The 15,939-nt window shown below is 41.5% G+C and overlaps 1 protein-coding gene across 2 annotated transcripts; it reads left to right on the plus strand.

Annotated features, from left to right (window-relative positions):
* Positions 1–4,233: 4,233 nt before the first annotated feature.
* arpp21 (cAMP-regulated phosphoprotein, 21) lies at positions 4,234–14,892 on the plus strand. Of its 2 annotated transcripts, none has more exons than XM_080045684.1 (20): positions 4,234–4,368; positions 8,562–8,723; positions 8,874–9,068; positions 9,203–9,241; positions 9,347–9,412; positions 9,518–9,629; positions 9,829–9,967; positions 10,435–10,572; positions 10,682–10,781; positions 10,895–10,990; positions 11,083–11,120; positions 11,216–11,272; positions 11,524–11,714; positions 12,240–12,380; positions 12,471–12,580; positions 12,721–12,795; positions 12,900–13,055; positions 13,250–13,352; positions 14,171–14,277; positions 14,436–14,892. In XM_080045684.1, exons 3-20 carry the CDS (start codon positions 8,907–8,909, stop codon positions 14,580–14,582), a joined length of 1,977 nt encoding a protein of 658 aa, XP_079901810.1. In that variant the 5' UTR covers positions 4,234–4,368; positions 8,562–8,723; positions 8,874–8,906; the 3' UTR covers positions 14,583–14,892. The 2 variants fall into 2 exon arrangements, with proteins under 2 accessions (XP_079901810.1, XP_079901809.1); XM_080045683.1 differs by having other exon boundaries at positions 8,906–9,068.
* Positions 14,893–15,939: the final 1,047 nt, after the last annotated feature.

Here is a 15,939-nt window from a genome sequence, read left to right on the forward strand (position 1 = left end):
TGCCTCCTAAAAAGGAGGGCCACTCTAATCCCAGTTCCAGTAAGGTCTTTAAACAGACATCCTGCACCTCAGTGAGGCTCTGGAACTGATGTAACAGTATGACACTGCCACTTACAAACACACACAGTCAGCTGTGCACTTTCTAATGAGATGTGTTTATATAACAAGCCACAAATGTGGCGGCATTTCTGTGCACGCGCGACGGGAAACGAGCGCCATCGAGTCTCTCAGTCCTGCATGCACACATGCCAGTCATATTGCCAGAACCAGTAGGCAGCAGGTGTGTGTGACCGTGCGTGTGTATGTGCACATGAGGCCAATTTTCGGGACAGATTTTGGGATTACATGCTCGCCAGTTGTCTGGATGACTTGTTTAAGTGGATGAAAGAAAAAAATGGCCCCCAATTTGATTTGGCAGCTTTTGTGTTGGGCATGGTGTAAAATAGCTCCTTGTAAGTCAATGAAGTGTCATTAAAACATGACAAACCAGTGTGAATGTGAACATGAGAGGAGAGCGAGTGAGTAGTGATGCATATACACAAAGCGATGTCTGCTGGGTTTTGGATGACGCATTTCCTGAAGCCTAGTCACCTCTGTAGTGTGTGGTTATAGCATTGAGTCTGTTTGTTGTCTTTTTCCCTGATGGGTCACATATGTCCAATATGTAAAAAACTAATGCCTGTTGTTTATACATGCAGCATATATAATATAAAATATTATGATATAGCTACTGGTGCACCTATAGAATATTATTTCTCCATTTAGAGTGTTTATGATCAGTTTTATTTAAATGGAATGCACGCAGTACTTGAAATGAAGCTGACATTCACAGTCTTCTAATAAAAAATAACGAATACCTCACTTATTGATTCTCAGATTAACTTAAGGTGTCTAGGTAACAGACAATAGCCTGCCAGATCTCATAAACACCTTCAAAGTCTGTCCTTTAACAGCAAGCTTTCAAAGTACTGTATGGCTTAATTCACTGATGAATAATGTGAACTTGAGAACTTCATTTATTCTTGCTGTTACCTAAGAGGAATATTCTAAGCAGTGATTAAGCGTTGAGAGACGATTTGTTTTGTATTCTCACAATTGTTGAGATCAATTCTGAGATGACCTTGAAAAAAACAAAATGAAACAAAACAATAAAACAGAGTCTGGTTTAATATAGATAATAACATAATAATGTCTTGAAAAGCTGTTCTAAAAAAGCTAAGACCTGTAATATTTCCATCTCTGAACAAAGGGTTAAGTTGAGAAGTAGTTTTATTCCTCCAAGCTACATTTATCACTCATTGGAGAGATCACGGGTTATAGCTTATGTAATTGTGTCTTTGAATAATGTAGTCTGTGAATGACTTTGCGCTGAATGAAACTGAAATTAATGGAAGGCGAATGAATCTGCTCAGGACTTGAGGCTTCTATTCTCCTCACAGATCTGCATTTGCAGTTCATTTTCACATTAGGTTCCTTTTGCTTTTGATAGGAATTGTTATAAGCTTGTTTATTAAGCAATACTTGTCAAAAAAACAAGGATGAAGCACATTTCAAATCTGGGGTATGTCCAAAATTGTATTTTTAGGTAGGCTAGTCTACATTTCCCTAGCAACTAAGCAAAAGCAGCAGAAGTAACACACAGATGAAGGTCTCGGACGATACAAGTATAAAAGTCATCAACTGGTAGAACTCATTACAAATTGTTGTGATAGAAATTATTTTCACTCATAGGACCTCAGCTGCTCCCCATTAAAACAGCACAAGTTGTTCACTGGGAAACAATAATCTTTTTCTGTTAGAGCAGTAGTACAGAGCAAAATCTGGAAGAACCAAACCACAAATCCTTGTAATCAGAAATGACCCCAAAAAAGATAAATGTATGAACCCGGTATTTTATTTTATTTTTTATTTTTTTAAATGGACCTGGCTGCGATGCAGATATTAGAATCAGAAATACTCTGATCTCTAGGGATGAAACTGGGTTACACTACAGTTGCTCCCACTCTATTATAGAAATGCTATATATAGGCATAGAGAAATGATGAGAAAATAGAAATAAAAAGTATGTAAGATATGTGCAAATGAGGCTTGGCATCACTCAACAAACTGTACCCTATGTAAAAAGATCGTATTGCTTGTGTCTGATAGCGAAACCAAAGATAGATAGCACTTGATGACTCACATTCAGAGATAGGGTAACGGCAAACAGACATGAGGGTGAAAAATACCCATCTCCTGCTCAGGACTGAGAACACTAAGGTCTTTAACACCCAATAGATAAGTTATACTACAATACACTGAAATCAAACACCCTTTCTTACATACCTGCTGTTAACACAGGAAAAATAATATTTGGACCATAATGTAACCATAATTACTTTTTTTAGGTACATTAAAAAATGTAAAGTGTGGCTGGTTAAATGTTTCTTCAAGCTTGTGGGGTTCAGCTGGATGAATTTAGGCTCAGTAGTAAAAACTATGTGTCACCACCTAAACTAAGTTAGGTACATTTTCTCATGTACTGTGCTCAAGTAGCTTATAATTTTGACATAGGCTATACTTGTCTACTTTACTTGTGGATTTCCTTTATATGGTATACTTCTGCATACCCCATTACATTTGTAAGGGAACTTGTGCACTCTTTGCTTCAAGCATAGTCTATGTCAATAAGATATGATGCATTCCTCACAGTTAATGAAGCCGTTAAGTTTAGCTCCACTGACGCCAAATTGTCTTTAACAAGGAGACAATAGTCCAACTAATAATCCCACATTATGTCTCAATTCAGTATTTTACATATTAATCCAGTTTTTAATTATAACATCAGTGTTTCACTTAGGCCGGTTTGCACAATCCATATGCGTAAACATACAGTGGGCTAGCCAATGGATAAAGCTGCTGGATAACAAGCAGCATATATATTTTGAATATTGGTGCTTCAATCCATGCACTATTTATCAAAGCTATTGGGTGGGTGGTTCATAGGTTTTATTGAAACTCAAAATGAATCTGACGTGACATTCACATAGCCTAATTTTAAATAAGGAATACAAATAAAGTGAAATTCAAATTTAAATACAGTCCTTGATCCCCCAGGATTAATGTGAGGTATCTTGGCAACAGACAAGAGGCTGCACAATCTTATCAAACTCTGACTCAAAGTCTGTCTAATTTACTTTATTTACCATAAAAGGACAAAAAGAAGTTATTCCATTAAAGTGCTGTTTCACATTAACATTAATACCCTGTCTTTACCAATATGCTACTGGTAAAGTGGGACGGAGGAAAATCTCCCCATAACAAAAATAATTTACGAGACAATTAATAAATGTTTAGTTTTTTCTCGTACAGTTCACATCATTTTTCACACCATATCAAGCTATAACTTTTAACACCCTTAAAATGATTTAGGCCTACCTCTAAGTGTTATGCCATTTCCATTACCATTATTTTTCATGTAGCCTACCTGATTTTGAAGTTTGCTAAGCCACGCACAAATTAATGACATCACATATACAGATTTAGGCATTTAAACCCTGATATTCCAAAGACCAAGTGAACAATTCGATTTGATCAGTAAAGCCCAACTAGCCTACATGAAGATACTGAGGATTAAGCTTAACTTTCCCACTTTACCCATTGTCCCATTACCAATATTCACCCTAGGCCAGGCCTACTATGTGGTAGGCATGCATTTATTTTACAACATCATTATACAACTTAATATCCTACTGCAGGTGGTAGCCTATGGTTAATATAGCAGAGCATCAGGGTTTATGTGTGAAACCTTGTAAAGTAGGCTAGTCTTAACTACACAACTGTCAAATAAATGTAGCGGAGTAAAAACTTAAATTTAAAGTAATTCACACACATTTGCACCACGTAGGCCGCCTACTGTTGTGGAATGTAGTTAGCCTACACTCCAACACACACTGCATAAGAGGAACATTTCTAGCTGTGGCAAAGCTACAGGAGAACATTTCTTGTTGTGTCCCCTCAAGTGATGGAGTCAGTTCTGCCCTAGTGTAAGGGAGATTTTATGGAAAACAAAGGGAGACAGACAGGAGCGCGAGCGCGAGAGACATGGACAGAGATAGAGATGAGTGGGCTGTTGGAGGGGCTGGCTCTCGTGCATTCCTCGCGTGTGTGTGGGCGCGTGTCTCTGGGTTTAGAGCATAGATAGTATAAGTTCAGAGCTGTCGGCCCTCCTCCTCACTCCTCCCCACTCTTCTCCCTCCCTCCGCAAAAAGCGAAGGAGGAACAACGGACCTCACAGTCAACAGTCTCTGGGTGTACGGCAGTCGGTCGGTCGGTAGACTACACACCGGCAGAAGCCCGCGGAGGGAGCAAAGAAGACGTCACATCACGGTAAGATAACGGACTGTGTCCTCGCGGCGGTCGTTGCTGCTGCTAACATATCCTCGATTAGCTCGAGTAACGGTCGACATTGACGGCTCCGTGCTGTATTGGTGGTGTTTTCTTAGCACTTTTGCGAAATTATTCACACAGCTCTTGAGTTTGGTTGATAGAAGAACACACTAGGTTAAGAAAATATTTATATGTTAGCTTAAATTAAACAGTGAAAATGGCAACAATAAAAAAAGAAAATACGGGGGTCTAACTAGCTATCTGCGACCCGGAGCGCTGCTATCTGTCTCATTCCCCCCCGGGGTGTACTGCAACGCTAGCGAGTGACACAGCTGAATGAATGACAGCGGCAATTTACAGCCGGAAAAAAAACATTTTTATGTGTGTATTTGTACCCTACAGAGATTAGTTAGACCATTAGGATATGATTTTTGATTTTGTGAGCTGTTTATTTATTTATATGTCTGGCTATTTGAGTGTGTTAATGGTGCGGTTTGAATACAGTCTATGGTTTTACGGCGCATTTTATCGCCTACACCCCAGTGTTTCCTTTGAGAGAGAAAGTCCCTTTTCTGCCAGTAGTAGTTAAACCTGAGTTCATGTCAGTGCTCCCGCCGCGTATCCTCCGCTCTCCACATGCAGTTGACAGCACGGTGAAGTCCCGGAGCAGGAGGTCCACTCCCTGCCCCCGGTGTAAAAATAGCCCGCTCTGTCGGCTTAGCCTGGGTAACGGTAATGCGACACACACACTCTCTCTCTCTCAAACTCACACACACACACACACACACACACTCTCTCTCTCTCTCACTTTCTCACTCTCTCTCTCTTTCAGCCGTGTATTTGCATCCATGAAAAAGTCCCATCCCGAAAGTATAGACGCACCAGCACCACCGCTGCCTAACCGTTATTTGTCCGTCCCGTTATGTGGGTCAACAGGATGCCACGAAGTTGTGCTTGAAGATGACACCTGTTTGTTTGAGCCCTCTTACCGCATCTTTGGTTTAAACGTGTGAAACTAGTCGAGGTTTCATTAGTTTCAGACGAAGTCGTAAAAAAGAAGAATGTGACGTCACGTAGCCCTTCAACACCAGCAATTGCCACCCTGCTGCGTTGTGTGTATGGCAGGTACTTTCCCTCATCTCGGGTTTGAGCTCAGCTGCAGAACATCACAGCTGTCACACCCACAAGTGACTTTGGTTATAGAGCTGCTGCTGTGTGGCTGCCCAGGTGCCTGTGACTCGAAGGACAATGTAACCTAAATTCCACTTGTGCAGCCTACTTTTTGTTCTTTGCTTGCCTACTTAAAGTTGCATTAATATAGGTCCTTATTTTCCGTGTATGCTCTGGCAAGGTAAGGATAAAATAATAACCTGCCCGGGATAGATGTAATTTAGCTGCAAATGTAAAAAGGTGCAGGTGCACAAGACACAATTATATATATATATATATATATATTTATTTATTTATATATATATATATATATATATATATATATATATATATATATATATATATATATATTTATTTATTTATTTATTTATTTATTTATATAGAAAAACTGTATACACATATATATATAAATATATAAAAGTAAGTAAAAAAATCCAAATGCCTTACTGCTGAGCTGAAAGGAAAGCAGCCCAATTACAGACTCTGGGTGCAAAGCCTGTACAGATTATGGATAAACAAAGCGCTGAAGGCTCTGAGTTTGCCTCAAAATCCTCAGTTATTATTTTAAACCAGAGGAAACCTGCTCCCTCGTTCTGTAGACTCTCGCTGAATCATTTCCTAATGAGCTCGGAGCTGAGGGAGTAAACACAAAATCCCCTTTTAAATTCAGCTGCGGCAGCCTCAGAGACAAAACACAAACAGCTTTCTGTGACCAAAGGCAGCAGCGGCTTCTTTATTTTGCTGGGTTTTTGAAGAGATGGGAGGCTGCTGATTAAAAAAAAGACTAAAGCAGAGGAAAAAGTCCTTAGAAGATGACAAAATGTAGAGACAAGTACAGAGGGAAGAATGATAAACCCAAGCATACAAGGTGCAGCAGTAGACCTCATTGTTGAACGCAGAAGAGGCTGAGTATAGCCCTGTAAGGTAGATTATTCAGTGGTCTTAACTACAAAGAGGATTGTACACAGTTTAAGCACTTAATATAACTCGGTTTAGCTGACAATGGCGATCTAAAGTAGCTTTTGGATATTTTCCCATTGGCCTGCCTGTGTGTCCATGTAGACGAGCCAGGCATCTTTTGGCTAGAGAAGAAAGGTGTCCTGGTGAGTCGGTGGCTCCGAGGCTGGAGGCTTTGGTGGGGAGAGCAGCAGATGGATGATGATGTAGCGGGTACCAGCGCTCCCTGCCTCCCGCCGCCATCCGTCACGCACTAATGATCGTGTCACACCTTCTCCCCGGGCGGCCGGCCGCTTCTGCAGCGCTCAGCTCAAAAACTGGTAGCTCCACTCAAATCCCCTCTTTCACGGCCGTCGGCTGAAAAAGCCTGAAGATACAGACTGCGAGTGAGCCTCTCTCTATCACTAATTCTGCACTTCCCTGTTCTTTCTCCACTGCCTTTCTTCACCCCTCTTCACCTTTAAAGTCCCTGCAGACTGTTTCCTCATCTCTCTTCATCCCCTTGCTTCCCTCGCCTCCCAATTCATCTTGTTCCTCGGTAGCGCATCTGCTCCACATCATTCTTCTCCCTCTTGGCCCACTTATGTCATGTTCCCATTTCTGGTGTTGCTCTAAATTCACACCTCTAAATGCAGTTCAATATCAGGGTGCTTTACCTTACTTTATTTGTGTTTTTGTTTATTTAAATGCAATGAATAAAGGGATTTTTTTTTCTTTTTCTTGCCCCCCCACCCTCTGTCATTTGACAGGTCTGAGGTCAGGGTTACTTACTGGGGAGTGGGTTGGTTTCACTGAAGGACACCTCAGCAAGCGCAACAGGAAGATTCCCAAGGTTTTTCTCTGTCTGTTTTGTTTAGGTACCTTCTGACCATTTTCTATATGGTGCCGATTATTTTCTAGACTGATCAACTATTCATCTTGTCTGTAGAATGACATTAAATATTTAATAATTCGCCCAAGGGGACGTCTTCAATGTTTGTCCGACTAACAGTCCAAAATGCAAAAATATTCTGTTACTATTATTTAAGACAAAGCAACTTTTCATGAATCGAAAGTTGGAAAAGGGAAATAATAAAAGCACATAAAGGTACTTATACTTTCTATAACTCAAGTTTCTACGGGAAATTGTATTTTTTATCATTACATTTCAAATGTAATTTTTTTTTTCTAAATCTATTTTAATTATAACACTTGGAAAGTATCACATATCACATTTATTTTAACAAGGAAATTCCCACTATGACATTTTACTCCAACACATGCTGAGACTTCAGACGGCCGTACTAATAATATTTTTCTCAATGCTGTCGTGTATTGTGTTTCATTGAGGTGGCATGGGACGTAAACAACGCTTTGGCTGACAGAAGTCTCTCTTTTTTTTTGACTGCCAGTCAGGTGTTAAATAACCATGTTATGGGACTCTATGTCCTCTGAGCTTGTTATTCTGTCCCAGGTGTTACCAATATAAGTGTCCCCTTGAGCTGTGTGTTATAGCTGAATGTGTCCCCACTCGATGCCGTTGGCCCTTTGGAAAAGACGGTGGAATGCCACTTCCTCTTGTGTGTGTGTGTGTGTGTCTATCTCTTTGGTCTCGGCTATGTTCTCACCACTGGGATCAGAGGCTTGCTCAGCCTGGCATTCTGGGAATATCAGTGCTGGAGGATCGGATGATTGGCTCTCCACAGCTGCTGTTTCTAAGAAAAGCTTGAGGACACACACACACACACACACACACACACACACACACACACACAAAACATGCGTTCACATGAGCTACAGTACTCACATGAAAATACACAAGCAAATGCCACATCCAAGCACTGTATGTAACCATCAACCATGCAGCAACTAGTTGGCAAGCCACGAGAGAATTTGGGAAGCTAACCAGAGGTTAACACATACACAGACGCACAAGCTTAGCTACTTGATTTCAAGCAGCTATGCTTTTATGCAAAGTCAACCGTTTGATATGAATGTGTGTTTGTGTTAAGCAGTGTAGCTGTGTTTCTGTTCTACAGCAACAACTAACAGTTTTTTTTGTCTCCTGTGTTTTTCGATCTCTTCAGGCTATTGTCCATTGACGAGTAAAGAGCCGGCAGAGAGAGGAACAGTAGAGAAGGCGAGCACGGGCGGTGAGGATAATTGCGTTTCTGGCTGCCCTGTGGGAACATGGGATATATGACCTCATCATTCACCTGTGAGGCTCTCCAGTAAACAACCCCAGAAAGGTAGGAACAACACACACACACACACACACACACACACACACACACACACACACACACACACACACACACACACACAATTACTCAGATTGAGACTAATGCCGGCACAGAAAATACACAATCACAAACATTATTTATTACGCTTTTCCACAGCATCATATTCCATGTTTTCTGTTGTTTATAAGGATGACAGAAGTAGCTGTGGAAAGTGTAGATGTCCTCCTAACACCCTGTGATATGATGTCATGCGACGTCATTACCTGCCCCACCCCTCCGCCATGTTTTTCCCTCTGCAATCAGAAAGAGGACGAAGAGAGTCACTATGACAGCAAGAAGCTGGAGCAGCAGGTAAGTGCCACGGCCACTACTATGTACCACATTAATAATATGGCACATTTAAACTATACACAAACCCTCCCCTACCCCTCATACCACCGCTCCTCACATGCTCACATTCTGACCATTTTTGTTTTCGCTTGCAGAAAATCTGTAACCAGCTGCAACCAAAGAAAAAAGTAAAGGTAAGCTGAAATAATTCTACCCCTCATTAATAATTTATTCCTGAAATATCAATTGCATTACACTTATGAATTTGTAATGTTGCTTGCTTGTGTATCGAATTTCAGGCCAAAGGAAAGTTAGTGCGAAGTATGGCTGTCTGCGAGGAGTCTTCACCGTTCGAAGAAACCCAGGTAACAAACACACGTACACACACACAACACACACACACTCATATCATCCTCCATCTCCTCATCATTACCATTCTCTAGTTACTCTCTATTTTCTTTCCCTTTCAGGCATCTCCGGACACAAACATCTCACCTAGCTGCCCTGACAACGAGAGAACTTCCTGTAAGGAGGAAGAACAGGAGAAGAGCGAAGATCCAAAGAAACATTTACTGTCCAAAGGTGTGTGTGTGTGTGTGTGTGTGTTTGTGAGATTGATATTTCATAAGTAAAAGGGACAACATAAAGCATATCAAATTTAATAAAAATGGAGTTCAGTGCTGATATTTAGATTTAGATTTAGTTTATAATTGCAGTGTGCTTTTTGGCTTTTTATGTTTATTGTCTCATAATACATCCTCCCTGCCTGTGTTGCTCTCAGAGTGCAGCTTGGAGTATACCGACTCCACCGGCATAGACCTGCACCAGTTTATCATCGACACCCTCAACAGCAACCCCAGGGACCGCATGATGCTGCTTAAACTAGAGCAGGACATGATCGACTTCATCACCAGCAATAGGTGTGTGTGTGTTTGTGTTTCTGTTTCTGTGTGAAGGAGAGCTCATAACATTGGGTCCTCTTTGAGCGACATACCTGTACAAACATGCTAAAACAAAACGTATTGCTAAATCCTTTAATTATGTTTATGCTAATTAAATATATGTTTTCAGCACATATATTATAATGCTGTCTATACAGCTTATTTGCTGTGCTGATCAATACGTTGAGCTGTATTGTGTAGTGTGAGTGTGTTTGTGAGGTGCCTGGGATGAAATTGGACAGAAGCCAAAAAAAATACAACCAGTCTCAATCTACCTCTTTCTACCGCCTTGTGTCTTATCTCTCTCCCTCTCTCTCTTTCTCTCTTCCACCCTCCCACTCCCTCTTTCTGTACTAATTTTCATCTCTCCCTCCTTCTTTCTTTCCCCCTATCCAATCACGGTTTCATCCCGCCTCTCCCTTCCCACATTTTGATGTGTCCCACAGTCCCTTTAAGAAGTTCCCTCACATGTCGTCCTACCACCGTATGCTGGTCCATCGGGTGGCAGCCTACTTTGGCATGGAGCACAATGTAGACCAGACAGGCAAGTCTGTCATCATCAACAGGACCGGCAGCACACGCATGTAAGTGCACAAAATGCGTCTGTGAGTCGCTAGAAAATAAATCTTTGCCTTTTACCTTTTTAGCATTTTACTTTGAAGTAGCAGCGGTTGTTACTTTTTTGTCTTTAAGACCTGAGCAGCGTTTCCTGGATGAGGTGCATAAGGACAAGACGGAGGAGATACACCGGTGGAAAATTATTTTGAAGAGAGACAACAGCTCAGATGATCAGGTCCGTCTGTCCCTCTATCTCTACGTCTGCCTGTCTCTGTGGAATTTCTCCTATAATTAACATTGATCCTATCCTATCAGCTCTTTGACCCGTTCTCCTTTCTCTCCCTACAGACAAGACTCGCCCCTTTACGGGAAAAGCAAAACAAGTCAGTGGAGGAGCGAGAGGAGGACTACCAACGAGCACGAGACCGAATCTTCAACCAAGGGGTGAGGCAGGGAGAGACCGAGGAGGACACACATGCACGTATGATAGAGAGACGGATATGAAACTTACTCATTTCTCCGCTGTTCTTTCACAGACACTTTGCAACCAGGAGAGCGGCCATGCAGAAACCAGGTAACATTGCCTGCAGTATTTTCTCTCCATGTGCATTTTCAGCTTATTATATTTATATGAGAAAATGAATACATGTCTGTGTGTGCTGTGTGCAGAGCTGTCGAGGAGTACAATCCATATGCCGAGACCCAGAGGAGAAGGCAGCTCTTCAGGTAGAGCACAGATTTGAAGTCATGTATCATCTGCAAGAGAGATTTTCAGAGTCTGCAGTGGAAACAGAAAAAGGACCTAGATTTGTTTTTTTATTTTAGGATTCTCAAAAAAACTTGCACATTGTGAATAAAGAACAATTAAAGCAACGTTTTGATATATATGTATAATGAGTATAAAAGCATATCGGCATAAATGGCATGCTTCTTGCGCAAAAAAGTGGTCGTAGGATAATTCTGACTGTGCCTCACAGGGGGAGCCGTGACAGCTCAGGCTCCAGCTGGACTGGCAGCAGCAGGCAAAGTAGCACTGAGACTGATTGTCGCTATAGCAACGACCCCCGACCTTGGAGCAGCACAGACTCTGATTCCTCCTACCAGTGGACAAGTCCAGCTCCTAAACACCGCCAACCGGCCAACCACAGCTGGGATGGTCATGGTTCAGGTCAGTCTTTTTTTAAACTTTGCATTTGAACTACATAAGTTGACTTTTCAACGCAATGCTTCCATGTCACACATTTAAGGTGTAAATTTAGTAGCTGAAGTTTTGACACTTCACACCTCTCCACCTGATTGCAAGACAACTTATTTGCATATTTTATCACCACACCACACTCGGGAAAAAATTGCTATCTTTAAATGATGTCTACTCTTTATTCAGCAGCATCTAATTAACAAAAAGTTATTCTGGTGTGAAAATTAAACTCCATCCTTGAACCTTCACACCATAACTGTACATTTTCACGCGACACCTCCAGTCGTCTTCACATGTTCAGGATGAAAATACGTCACTGCAGACAGCGTTAAGGGGCTGCACACAGTATGTTTTTAGCACAGGGAGTGTTCGGCTTTTTTATCAGATTTGAGATGAGTTGAAATGTAAATCAGTAATGTGCCTTGATGATAAAGCTCTCTTTTCTCATCTCCACTCCCTCCTCCACTTTTCATTCTCTCTCTGTCTCTCTCTCAGGCTCCATCTCTCTTTACAGACAGCCAGCCACTTGTCCCCTCTCCCCTCCTCCTCCCATCATAGATGAGTCCTCTCCTAACTCTACCTACATCATCGACAACGGGATCCCGCCGGGGAGCATATTAGTGAACCCACACACTGGTACATAACACACATCTATACACATTGCAAAGACTACCGTACATGCAAAACATGTCCACTTTTGTAACAGTCAACCCTTTGACCTTTTAGGGCAGCCTTTCCTGAACCCTGATGGGACACCTGCTGTGTACAACCCACCGGACAGTCAGCAGCCAATCAGAAGCCAGTCTCAGCTACAAGGCTCCCCACCTCAGCAGCAGGTTAGCACACACACACACACACACACACACACACACACACACACAGCAGGAAGTGATATAGTGATATATGTTCAGACTGACATACTTATATGTCGCTGTTTGTGTCCTTATCTCTGTCTCCATATGTGTGTCCCTCTCAGGTGGTGCAGTACTCATCTGTCTCTTACACGGCTCCACAGATGTTGCCTGTCGCTCCCTCACAGCCATACTCCACAGTATGTATTACCGTACAGTTGGTTGGCCGCTGTACATGATGTGTGTGTTTACAGATTGCGTGTGCATCCACGTGCGTCTTGACCTCCTTTTTGTTGACCGACAGATTGAAGAGCTCACCTCCCAGTTTGGCCATGTGAGCTGTCAATCAGCGAGTGAAGCCCCGCCCCTATACCCTCCCAGTCAGGGATACATATATGCAGCTCCTCCCCCTCCCCCACCCCCTCCAAACCCCCCCACCTTTTGCCAGCCCTCACCTCAGGTATGGACACACATGCTTTTAAAAAAAAATATTATTGTGACGTAAGATGTATTAAATATTTCTGTTTTAAGGAAAATGATTTATATACTCTGCCTTGATTAGCTTAATTGTATTGCATTGATTTTGCCATTTAAAGGGAGAGGTAAATAATAGAAAGCATTCCGATATTATTTTTTCACATTGTTTTCCTATAGCTGCCTGTTTATTACTACGGCCAGTACGCTACCTCAGCTCAGCACCCATGCAGGCCTGTCTCACCGAGCCAGCACATCCACAGCCAGGCAGCGCAACCAACAGGTACTTTCCACCTGTTTGTGTATCTGTGTGTGTGTGTGTGTGTGTGTGTGTGTGTGTGTGTGTGTGTGTGTGTGTGTGTGTGTGTGTTGGAGACAGACAAAGACCATGGCAGTAGAGGAGGGGGCCGTTACACTGTCAGAGATGTAGTCTGAGGGTCTCACAGTGAACCGGTCTCTTTTCCTGCTGCTTCTGTTCAACCAAGTGACAAAGACAGAGGAGATGTTTATTTCAGTGCTGTCACGTATTAGAATTTAGAGCATCTAAATGAGCAAATGCATCTGAAACAGTTGTTCAAACACCTTCTAGCCCTCTAACAAAATCAATTAAAATGTGATTACATGGAGACCCAGAATGCAACATTGGAACATAAATATTGTACAAATGACTTCCATCAACATCACAGCATGAATGATGAAAAATGTTATATGTTGCTGTTACAGAATTGAAATAAATCCAACCAAATCCAGGCACTAGCACAAGTAGTGTTTACATTATTCAGATTGTTATTTAAGTCTTTCAATTTAATTAGAATAATAATAAAAACAGGGAAAAAATAAAGGTTTTTGCATGAGAAAAACACAACAAATTACTGCAATGACTATAAAAGTAAAAACACATATCCTTGTCACATTTTAACATCCACAATCCAGAAATTTGTTGTATTTAATCTTCACATTGGAACAACTCTCCTCATTTGCTCTAAAATTACTGTAAAACTATCTTTTGGCTTACTTCTTAAATTAAGTAATTTTTTAAACAAATTGCATTGATGAAATAATAGATGTTAATAATCTATTTGTATACATGTGTGTTTGCAGCAGGTTACGCTCCTGCTGTGGGGGTGCAGCAGTCTTCACACCCCCAGGCCCAGGCTGTTCTGGGGACCTACACACCTTTGGCCTCTCATCAGCGTAGCATGGTTCAGGTAAACACAGAGCACCCAAAAGGACTCGTTCTGCATCAGCTTACCAAACAGCTCAGTCTCTCTCCTAAAGAAGCGTTCAGCTATTCCACAAAGTGCTTGTGGTTGCAAATTCTCAGCTCAAACTTAACTTCCCTTTTTTTCTCCTTCGCTCTCTGCAGGGAGGTGTTTCGGTGTCCTATCCCCAAAGTAAAGTTGGTGGTGAGGCGGGTTACTGCTGCGTGGTGCCCCCACCCTCCCACCATGGCAGCTGCCATCCTCCCAGCTGCACCAACCTCAGTGCCCCAGCCTGGAGCGCACAGTACTGATGGTGCCTTGACGGATGGATTGATGATACGTTCACATGCATACACACACATACTTAACACATACACCTTTTTTTCCACACTCCCTCACCTACACCTACCTATTTCCTGATGATGCCTACAGGGTACATCTTTCACAAACACAAACATATACACACACACGCACATACACACACACACACACACACAGACATTAATGTACCACTGTACCAAAGCTTAATAGTATATATCAGAGCTGCTGTATTGAATGCATAATTTATATACACAAATGGAGTTTTATATTGATATTAAATTATATATTGTGTTTAAGGAAATGCACTGTGTGAGTACAATAAAGTGCTGTGGCTGGATTGATGTCACATTTCTATATCATCCTGGTTTCTTTTCCCCCTCTATTGTTGATAGTGATCCTGTGCTAATGCAGGCGTGGCAAGATACATACACCATGAAAATAAAGAAGGTTGTATGAGGTCATGATGTCCAAAAACAGTGATGATGTGCGTTTGAGAAATCAAGACATTGGCTGTTTACCTACCACCGAGTTCCTTAATGGGAAATTAATTTAATTGTCTTAATCTCGGAATAACTATCTAACAAGCAAGTGAAAGATGTTGCATTTGCGTGGGTGAACGTTACAGCGTTTTGTCTTAGGGAATCGTGGCTTTATCAGAAGACTCTATACGCAGTGGGAGGTTTTTTTCCGAAGACGAGCAATAATGTTCAGGTTTTCACTCTTGTGAAAACATGTCATGTGGGAATTTGTTGCAAATTATATAAATAGCAGACACCATCATCAGTTACCATACCCCATGAAACCACTGAAGGATGCTCACTATGAGGCTCTAGCACCCTCTTCTGCCCAAACACGCTCAGTGCTCCATCCAGCTGATATTACCACTTGTTCATGTGAAAATCAGCGTGCACAACTGCAGCATTCTCTGTGTAAAGCTGTAACTAACAATTGGTTCCATTACTGATACATCTGCTGATTATTTACACTTGACTGATGAATCTTTAAATGTCAAAATGTCCATCACATATGCCCTAAACTTCACAGAACCCTAAACATTTTCAAGTCAAATATATAAAGGACAAATCTAATTAAGCAAGCGTTTGACGAGCTTAAATGAGTAGTATTTGTCCATCCGATCAATTTATTAACAAAAATGTATGCCAATTAATTCCATGTTGATTGACTAATAATCAGTTCAAATCTATTTTCATTCATGGGAAACTTTTTAACAGCATATATTTTAATTTGTTGCAGCAGGAAAAGCCCAGGTATTTACTTACAACATTAACAAAGGCTTTGTTTTATTTAAGTGTCCCATTAAGCCATGAGTGATCCGGCAGGACCCTG

The sequence above is a fragment of the Ammodytes marinus genome, assembly GCF_949987685.1.
Source record: "Ammodytes marinus genome assembly, chromosome: 17".
Taxonomy (NCBI): Eukaryota; Metazoa; Chordata; class Actinopteri; order Uranoscopiformes; family Ammodytidae; genus Ammodytes; species Ammodytes marinus.

Bases quoted from the DNA above. Each gene is read 5' to 3' on its own strand.
- arpp21 (XM_080045684.1), top strand. From the start codon at position 8,907: ATGACAGAAGTAGCTGTGGAAAGTGTAGATGTCCTCCTAACACCCTGT. The intron at 10,782-10,894 runs GTCCGTCTGTCC...CTCTCCCTACAG, and splicing joins ACAACAGCTCAGATGATCAG to ACAAGACTCGCCCCTTTACG. The intron at 13,353-14,170 runs GTACTTTCCACC...GTGTGTTTGCAG, and splicing joins CCAGGCAGCGCAACCAACAG to CAGGTTACGCTCCTGCTGTG.